Below are 10,215 nucleotides of genomic sequence, written 5' to 3'. Positions count from 1 at the left end.
GGGGTGTGGAGTGTTGGGGAGCGGGATGTTGGGGTGCGGAGTGTTGGGGAGCGGGATGTTGGGGTGTGGGGTGTGGAGTGTTGGGGAGCGGGGTGTTGGGGAGCGGGGTGTGGAGTGTTGGGGAGCGGGATGTTGGGGTGCGGGGTGTGGAGTGTTGGGGAGGGGATGTTGGGGTGTGGAGTGTTGGGGAGCGGGATGTTGGGGTGCGGAGTGTTGGGGAGTGGGGTGTTGGGGTGCGGGGTGTGGAGTGTTGGGGTGCGGGATGTTGGGGAGCGGGGTGTGGAGTGTTGGGGAGCGGGATGTTGGGGTGCGGAGTGTTGGGGAGGGGATGTTGCGGTGTGGAGTGTTGGGGAGCGGGATGTTGGGGTGCGGAGTGTTGGGGAGCGGGATGGTGGGGTGTGGGGTGTGGAGTGTTGGGGAGCGGGATGTTGGGGTGCGGAGTGTTGGGGAGCGGGATGTTGGGGTGTGGGGTGTGGAGTGTTGGGGAGCGGGGTGTTGGGGAGCGGGGTGTGGAGTGTTGGGGAGCGGGATGTTGGGGTGTGGAGTGTTGGGGAGCGGGGTGTGGAGTGTTGGGGTGCGGGATGTTGGGGGCGGGGTGTTGGGGAACGGGATGTTGGGGTGCGGGGTGTGGAGTGTTGGGGAGGGGATGTTGGGGTGTGGAGTGTTGGGGAGCGGGATGTTGGGGTGCGGAGTGTTGGGGAGCGGGATGTTGGGGTGCGGGGTGCGGGGTGTGGAGTGTTGGGGTGTGGAGTGTTGGGGAGGGGGTGTTGGGGTGTGTTGTGCTTTGTGGCTGACGTGTGTTGAGTGTGCCACAATGGATGTGTCGCTCAGGGCCAGGCTGTGCACAGGGTGAATGAGCGAGCCCCCAGTGCCTGAGAGAGTGCATTGCCTGAACGTAAGGCGCTGCGCGATTGCGGAGCCTGCGGGAGGGAGGGAGCGCTGGATGTGCGGGCTGCCTGCACAATGCTCAGAGCCGGAGTTGCATGTTGCTGATGGGGAGGGAGGTTTGCAGAGTGCAGCGACTGTCTGGGGTTTGGCCATCCTGTGCTGGGAGCCGGCATTGGTTGAGTGGCGCTGCCCTCGCTCGGTGTGAAGGGACCGGACCGGGACACTGACACTGGCGGCTGCGAGAGCCCGGGGTGTGCAGAGAGCGGCTGCGGGGATTGAGCGTTCCACATTGAGCGCTTTTTCTGGGCACTGATTAGGCGGAATATTTGATTCTGTGTTTAAGGTAATGCCGCCGTTTGATGCTGAAAATTTCCGATCGATGTGTGTCTGGGAGAGAGTGACACAATATTCTGTAAAATGGATGGCGGGGAGTCATCTGTGAGGCGCCCGACATAAAATGCCGCTGTGTGTGTTCCCGGCTCTGTGTGTGTGTGTGTGTGGTGGGGGGGGGGGGTCTGACGGTCTGTGTGTGTGTGTGTGTGTGTGTGTGGGTGGGGTGGGGGGGGGGGGTCTGACGGTCTGTGTGTGTGTGTGTGTGTGTGTGTGTGTGGGTGGGGGGGGGGGGTCTGACGGTCTGTGTGTGTGGGTGGGGGGGGGGGTCTGACGGTCTGTGTGTGTGGGTGGGGGGGGGGGTCTGACGGTCTGTGTGTGTGGGTGGGGGGGGGGGTCTGACGGTCTGTGTGTGTGTGTGTGTGTGAGGGGGGTCTGACGGTCTGTGTGTGTGTGTGTGTGTGTGTGTGTGTGGGTGGGGGGGGGGGGGGGTCTGACGGTCTGTGTGTGTGTGTGTGTGTGTCGGGGGGGGGTCTGACGGTCTGTGTGTGTGTGTCGGGGGGGGTCTGACGGTCTGTGTGTGTGTGTGTGTGTGTGTGGGGGGGGGGGGTCTGACGGTCTGTGTGTGTGTGTGTGAGGGGGGTCTGACGGTCTGTGTGTTGTGTGTGTGTGTGTGTGTGTCGGGGGGGGTCTGACGGTCTGTGTGTGTGTGTCGGGGGGGGTCTGACGGTCTGTGTGTGTGTGTGTGTCGGGGGGGGGAGGGTCTCTGACGGTCTGTGTGTTGGGGGAGGGTCTCTGTGTGTTTGGGGGGGGGTCTCTGACGGTGTGTGTGTGGGGTATTGTCTCTGGCGGTGGGTCTCATGCTCTGTGTGTTTGGGGGGGGGGGGTCTCTGACGGTGTGTGTGTGGGGTATTGTCTCTGACGGTGGGTCTCTGATACTCTGTGTTGTTGCAGGGAGCCCGGGGCGGATGGCGGAGACAGAGACGAGGCCGGTGCGGGGCTAGAGACACGGCGCAGCCCCCGGGGGCGACCCCCGCTCGGCTCCCCGCCGCCGGAACAGCACGGCGAGGCCAACATGATGCCCAGCTTCCTTTCCGAGGGCAACCCTCTGTCCTCGGTCGTCAACAAATTCAACCTCTTCGACTCCAAGCCTGAGGGCGACGAGGCGGCCAGGAAGCAGAAAGCGGCTCCCAAGCCGGAACCGGCGCAGCGAGCGCCCGTCAAATCCGCCTCGCAACAGTCGGTGAAGGCGGAGGAGCGAGGCGTTAGACCCCCGGCCCCGGGCCCGCAGCACAAGCAGCCCCAGCAATATTCAGTACCACAGATAGCTCCTGTGCCCAGGAACACCCTGTGCCCAGTCTGCACCATCACAGAGCTGCTCCCGGACACCTCCAATTGCCAGCAGTGCACACAATGCCAGCTTGTGGTGTGCAGCCAGTGTGGCTTTAACCCCAACCCACACATCACCCAGGTGAGTGAGTGAGAGAGTGAGTGAGTGAGAGAGAGAGAGAGTGAGCGAGCATTGCCCGGACCGGACCAGCACAGCCCGCTCTGCCCGCCCAGGCAGCGAAGCGGGGAAAAATGGTGAACTATGAATGAATGAATGATCAGTGAGAATATTGTCCCGTGTGGTGCCCTGCAGCTCCCCCCGGGCAGATTAAACCGTGTGCGGTGCGGGCAGAATGAAGCATCACCCTCAGACACTGTTCCCCACACAGTGCAACCACCATGGGGATAGATTCCCGGAGTACTGGGCTTGGGGCGATCACTGACACCCTGCAATGGCGAAATATTGCCTGTCTCTCTCTATATATCTATATCTATCTCTTTGGGGCAGTTCCACCCTTACATTGGCTGTATATTGTATCTCTCTCTGATATTGTGTATATATAGAATGTTATATCTTTGGGGTAGTTGCACCCTGCACTAGCTGTATATTGTGTGTGTATATAGAATCTCTCTCTCTCTCTCTGATATATATATCTTTGGGGTAGTTGCACCCTGCGCTAGCTGTATATTGTGTGTGTATATAGAATCTCTCTCTCTCTCTCTGATATATATATCTTTGGGGCAGTTACACCCTGCACTAGCTGTATATTGTGTGTGTATATAGAATCTCTCTCTCTCTCTGATATATATATCTTTGGGGCAGTTACACCCTGCACTGCAGTTGATATTTCCCGGTTGTAATTGCAGAGTTGCTGTCCTCCACCTGCTCCTTTGGTGGGGACAGTCGGGCCGTTAATCTGATCAGGAACCACCCGAGAATCTGGTGCAAATCAGGCGCTCGGAACCTGTAGTCATTTGAAAGTCACGTGCCTTGGTTGGACGCTATTTTGGGTTTGAGCCCTCGGTTGTAAAACCCTCATTTGCATTTCAAGCACATTGCATCGTGTCTTCAATCCGGGGAATGCATTGCAGCATGGACCCTGATCAGTGGGTCAGGCCGCTTTGGAACATAACAACTCGGACCCGGAGCAGGCCACACGGCCCCTCGAGCCTGCTCCATTTCAACTGTCTCCACACTTGTAAATCTGCAGAGATTTAATTCCAATATATAGAGTAGCACCATAAGTTATTGCATAATTTATCAATATTTTATTTGCATTGCGAATTTCATTTTAAGGTTTGCTACTTTAAAGGGCTAGAAATTGGTCTTTTGGCGATTGCGATTTTTTCAGTATTTTTCCGTTAAAATATCGGTATTTTTTAAAGGCCTAAAATTGGGAAAAAAAATGTGCCCGACGATAAAAATCACGTTGCACGAGGATTCACGGTGGAAACCGCGGTCCTTACCAACTTTGGTCCGAGGCCGATTGCCATTAAAAAGGCAGGCCCTGGGGGGGTGGGGGAAACACACACACAATTGGAAAAAATATAAAAAAACACAAAACATTCACTTATCCAGCAAATCGCTGAAAGAATTTTAGCCAATTTAGGTTAACTGCTTTTTCTTTCAAAAAAGACGAAATATCGTCGAATAAAAGGCCACAAGGCTAGCAAATTTACATAGAAACATAGAAAATAGGTGCAGGAGTCGGCCATTCGGCCCTTCGAGCCTGCACCACCATTCAATAAGATCATGGCTGATCATTCCCTCAGTACCCCTTTCCTGCTTTCTCTCCATACCCCTTGATCCCTTTAGCCGTAAGGGCCATATCTAACTCCTTTTTGAATATATCCAATGAACTGGCATCAACAACTCTCTGCGGCAGGGAATTCCACAGGTTAACAACTCTCTGAGTGAAGAAGTTTCTCCTCATCTCAGTCCTAAATGGCTTACCCCTTATCCTAAGACTGTGTCCCCTGGTTCTGGACTTCCCCAACACCGGGAACATTCTTCCCGCATCTAACCTGTCCCGTCCCATCAGAATCTTATACATTTCTATGAGATCCCCTCTCATCCTCCTAAACTCCAGTGTATAAAGGCCCAGTTGAATCAGTCCCTCCTCATATGTCAGTCCAGCCATCCCTGGAATCAGTCTGGTGAACCTTCGCTGTACTCCCTCAATAGCAAGAACGTCCTTCCTCAGATTAGGAGACCAAAACTGAACACATTATTCCAGGTGAAGCCTCACCAAGACCCTGTACAATTGCAGTAAGACCTTCCTGCTCCTATACTCAAATCCCCTAGCTATGAAGGCCAACATGCCATTTGTCTTCTTCACCGCCTGCTGTACCTGCATGCCAACTTTCAATGACTGATGAACCATGACACCCAGGTCTCGTTGCACCTCCCCTTTTCCTAATCTGCCGCCATTCAGATAATATTCTGCCTTTGTGTTTTTGCCCCCAAAGTGGATAACCTCACATTTATCTATATTATACTGCATTTGCCCACTCACCTAACCTGTCCAAGTTACCCTGCAGCCTCTTAGCATTCTCCTCACAGCTCACACCGCCACCCAGTTTAGTGTCATCTGCAAACTTAGAGATATTACACTCAATTCCTTCATTCAAATCATTAATATATATTGTAAAGAGCTGGGGTCCCTGCACTGAGCCCTGCGGCACTCCACTAGTCACTGTTTCCCATTCCGAAAAGGACCCGTTTATCCCGACTCTCTGCTTCCTGTCTGCCAACCAATTCTCTATTCACGCCAGTACATTACCCCCAATACCATGTGCTTTGATGTTGCACACCAATCTCTTATGTGGGACCTTGTCAAAGACCTTTTGAAAGTTCAAATACAACACATCCACTGGTTCTCCCTTGTCCACTCTACTAGTTACATCCTCAAAAAATTCCATAAGATTTGTCAAGCATGATTTCCCTTTCATAAATCCATGCTGACTTGGACCAATCCTGTCACTGCTTTTCAAATGTGCTGCTATTTCATCCTTAATCATTGATTCCAACATTTTCCCCACTACTGATGTCAGGCTAACCGGTCTATAATTACCTGTTTTCTCTCCCTTTTTTAACAAGTGGTGTTACATTAGCTACCCTCCAGTCCATAGGAACTGATCCAGAGTTGATAGACTGTTGGAAAATGATCACCAATGCATCCACTATTTCTGGGACCACTTCCTTCAGTATCTGGGATGTAGACTATCAGGCCCTGGGGATTTATCGGCCTTCAATCCCATCAATTTCCCCAACACAATTTCCCACCTAATAAGGATATCCTTCAGTTCCTCCTTCTCACTAGACCCTCGGTCCCCTAGTACATCCGGAAGGTTATTTGTGTCTTCCTTCGTGAAGACAGAACCAAAGTATTTGTTCAATTGGTCTGCCATTTCTTTGTTCCCCATTATAAATTCACCTGAGTCCAACTGCAAGGGACCTATGTTTGTCTTCACTAATCTCTTTCTCTTCACATATCTATAGAAGCTTTTGCAGTCAGTTTTTATGTTCCCGGCAAGCTTCCTCTCGTACTCTATTTTCCCCCTCCTAATTAAACCCGTTGTCCTCCTCTACTGAATTCTAAATTTCTCCCAGTCCTCAGGTTTGTTGCTTTTTCTGGCCAATTTATATGCCTCTTCCTTGGATCTAACACTATCCTTAATTTCCCTTGTTAGCCACAGTTGCGCCACCTTCCCTGTTTTATTTTTACTCCAGACAGGGATGTACAATTGTTGAAGTTCATCCATGTGAACTATAAATGTTTGCCATTGTCTATCCACCATCAACCCTTTCTCACCCGTATTGCACTCCCCAGTCTTCAGGCCATTTGAGACCTGTATGGAGATGCAAGTCCTGCACCAGGTTGAATGGATATCTGGCAGGATCTCGGATGGGATGAGGGAACAATATTCTCTATACAAATCCTCCACATGGTAGTAAATGACTCCAGTATCTTTCTCCCTGTTCCCAAATCTTGACTATACCAACCTGCATTCCACAAAATAATGCCCTCCCCTCCTTTCCTGAAGATATTGCTGCCTTGCTGGAGTATGGTTGCACAGGTGCTCTCTGGTAGCTGACTAGTGGATATTATTGGTGTGGGAGCCTTGGCACTGAGTGCTGGCAGAGTATCTGATCGTGGGTGCAACTGACCCTGTCCACAGCTGACATTAACACACAAACTCGGTTTCTAGCAGGGGCTATTGAATAGTAATCAGGAGCAGGAATCCTTGCTGATGTTCCCCTCCTCACCCCATGAGTAGAGTCAATTCAAGCACCTTTACTGTCGTCCTGTCAGATGGATTAACAATACACAGATGGGATTGAACTTGGGCTTTTCCTGTTCTCCTTGGCTCTGTTATTCATTGGCCAGAGAATGGTCTTATTAATATCACTGTTTGCTGGAATGCTGATATGTGATGGTCACCAGTTCAGGAGTGCAAGTGTGCAGCTCGTCCTGTAGACAGAAGTCCTCAACACTAAAAACATTTTTTGTGTAAACTTGCTATTTAACACAAGGAAAGAGCAAATAAGAAAATACATGGATGGACCATATAAAATCTCCTGCACCAAAGATGCCAAGTTTAAGCAGAAACATTGAATCAGATATGTGCATTTTACTTTGCATTCAAAACATATTCTTCCACTCCAGTCAATGGTAACTTGCTTTACATTCTAACAGTAGACGTATCTATAAGAACATACAAAATAGGAGAAGGTGAAGGCCATACGGCCTCTCGAGCCTGCTCCGCCATTCAATAAGATCATGGCTGATCTTTGACCTGAACGCCACATTCTCGTCCAACTCCCATGCCCCTTAACTCCCCGAAAGTCCAAAAATCTATCGATCTCACCCTTGAATGTACTCAACGATTCAATCTATGTGGTATTAGCAGATGGGAATAAAGGATCTTATTGGTGTTTTGCCCCATTCTCATATTTATAATTATAATGTGGGAATGTGAGGGTTATAATGTGGATGTGGATAGAATATTGGCCATTGTTTGTACAGTATATTCATTAGCTTTCTGTCTACATTCCAGTATTGTGCCTTTGAATTTATGCATACAAATACATTCAATATTTCATCTTCCAAGGGGTGCCTTATTTTATGTACTAATGAACAACAAATATCCGTTTTGAGAAATTAGCATTTTGTAGACGTGTGGAAACAGCTGTTAATTCTCAAATTATTCATCACCTAGAAAAATCTAATCTAGTCCTTGATTGCCAAAATGTTTATTAGATGTTCTCCTGATGATTTCCCCCTATATAATGCACTACTGGAGTGTTACACTAGAAAGCCGATCAATCGTTTTGCAATGCCTCCCTGGCTACTGTCTGAGGCTGAACCAGACTGTTCGCAACCTCGGCGTCCAATTTGATCCTACAATCATTCAACTGTCTCCATTCTCTTTCTATTGATTCCATTCACCATTCAACATTCATAATGTCTTTCAGATTGCACACTATGATCATATCCTCCATTCCTATGGCAGTGCAATAACGGAATCATCACATCTTAATCTCCTATCCATGCTACACAGGGCAATAAAAATCTAGTTCCTTTCACCTTTCAACTTTCCACTGATCATTTGTTGTCTGTACCATGTCAAACATACAGCTTTTACCTGTTGTATTTTGAAGGCTTAATTCTTCGTCCTCCAACTATTGATGTGATTGGCTCACTATCACCTCTATAAATGGATCTCCCATGTCTCTTCTGTTCATGCTGCCTTCATGAAGCTTAGTTTCCCTTCTGTGCTAAACACATTGTGCCAAATTTTGTGGTAAGAATAATGGTGAAGCTAAAGGAGACCAAAACTGTAAGCAGTACTCCAGGTGTGGCCTCACCAATGCCCTGTACAGTTGTAACAGGACTTCTCTGCTTTTATACTCCATCCCCATGCAATAAAGGCCAACATTCCATTTTTGCCGAATTACTTGCTGTACCTGCATGCTAACTTTTTGTGTTTCATGTGCAAGGACCTCCAGATCCCTCTGTACTGCAGCATTTTGTAATCTCTCCACATTTAAGTAATTTGCTTTTTTATTTTTCCTACCAAAGTGGATAACCTCACATTGTCCCATATTATACTCCATCTGCCAAATTTTTGTCCACTCACTTAGTCTTCTCTATATCCCTTTTTGAACCTTTGCGTCCTCCTCACAACTTGCTTTCCCACCTATCTTTGTATCATCAGCAAGTTTGGCTACATTACACTCGGTCCCTTCATCCAAGTCATTAATATAGTTGAGGCCCCAGCACTGATCCCTCTGGCACCCCACTAGTTTACAGTTTGCGAACCTGAAAATGACCCATTTATCCCAACTCTCTGTTACTTCGCCAATCCTCTATCCATGCTAAAATAGTGCTCCCAACCCCGTGAACTTCCTTGTTGTCTTCTGAATTATTTCCATTGCCTCTGTCCCTTCTATCAGTGCATTGACCACAGCTGCACGTACTCTCCCATGATTTGTGGAGTGTCTGATACTTCCTTATACGTATTTTAAGTACAGTGACTACAGCCCAAAGCAATCCGACAGGCTAAACAGTCGGCATCGCTTTCTGGTGCTTATGTTCTATGGATCCATTTATTTAACATCTGATCGCTGTCCAACATTATAGCACTGTTTTCAGTTTTTGGACAATTCTCATACCTCGATCTTTTTTTCTTGACTTAAATATTAATATGCTCTTAATTAGGCAAACATATTTGCTAGTTTAAAAAAAAATGTCCACTGGACTCCCTGGCAGGGACTGACCAAGAGATCAAGTGGCTCACCTTGTTACCAGCTCTCCAGTAATGCTGCCCTGCATTGACCATTCAAAACTCAAGAAGTGGTCTCTAATGTTCCTCCCGTCCCGTGGTTAATAGGTCCCATGGCATTTTCCCACAGCACTGAGGCTGAGAACAATGCAGTGATGTGGAAGATCAGACTGTGTGTTCCACTGCTTCAGGCCACTGCAATATTTATTACTCTTGCTATCGTTTGTATCACTTTACATTTCTCTGCATTACATTTTGTTTTGAATGCATCTGCCAAGTTGCTCAGTCTTTGCCTATTTCTCCAAATGTTACTGCTTTCTGGTGAAACATGAGATAACTATTGGTTCAGCAGAGTGCAGCATCTCCCAACAAGCTACAAATTTCTACACCTACTCACGTATGTTGTCCAATAACCATTTCGCACCAATAGTCTCTGTGGTATCTGAAAGTGCTCATATCGAAGCAATAACATTACTTCCCACACAAACTCATTTTCCCTAACAGCTGAGTATCATCTGAAAGTGTTTGCATAACTTTAATCGAACTTGGGTGGCCGAGGTGCGTAACTGGTCACAACTGTGCCTGTACGATTGCTGCCATTGATCACGACTGATCTGCCTCCCATAATTAGACAGTTTAGAAACATAGAAAATAGGTGCAGGAGTAGGCCCTTCGAGCCTGCAACGCCATTCAATGAGTTCATGGCTGAACATGCAACTTCAGTACCCCATTCCTGCTTTCTTGCCATACCCCTTGATCCCCCTAGTAGTAAGGACTACATCTAACTCCCTTTTTGAATATATTTAGTGAATTGGCCTCAACAACTTTCTGTGGTAGAGAATTCCACAGGTTCACCACTCTCTGGGTGAAGAAGTTTCT

The 10,215-nt window shown here is 48.6% G+C and overlaps 1 protein-coding gene across 1 annotated transcript in view; it reads left to right on the top strand.

Moving 5' to 3' along the window:
* Positions 1-2,293: 2,293 nt before the first annotated feature.
* The window catches only part of pcloa (piccolo presynaptic cytomatrix protein a), a 677,428-nt gene continuing 669,506 nt past the window's right edge, over positions 2,294-10,215 (top strand). The window contains exon 1 of the mRNA XM_070898375.1: positions 2,294-2,689. Coding sequence (XP_070754476.1) covers positions 2,294-2,689 — 396 coding nt within the window. The remainder of the gene's footprint in view (positions 2,690-10,215) is intronic.

Source organism: Pristiophorus japonicus, chromosome 13 (assembly GCF_044704955.1).
Source record: "Pristiophorus japonicus isolate sPriJap1 chromosome 13, sPriJap1.hap1, whole genome shotgun sequence".
Lineage (NCBI taxonomy): Eukaryota > Metazoa > Chordata > Chondrichthyes > Pristiophoridae > Pristiophorus > Pristiophorus japonicus.
This window is presented reverse-complemented; position numbering and strand designations above follow the sequence as displayed.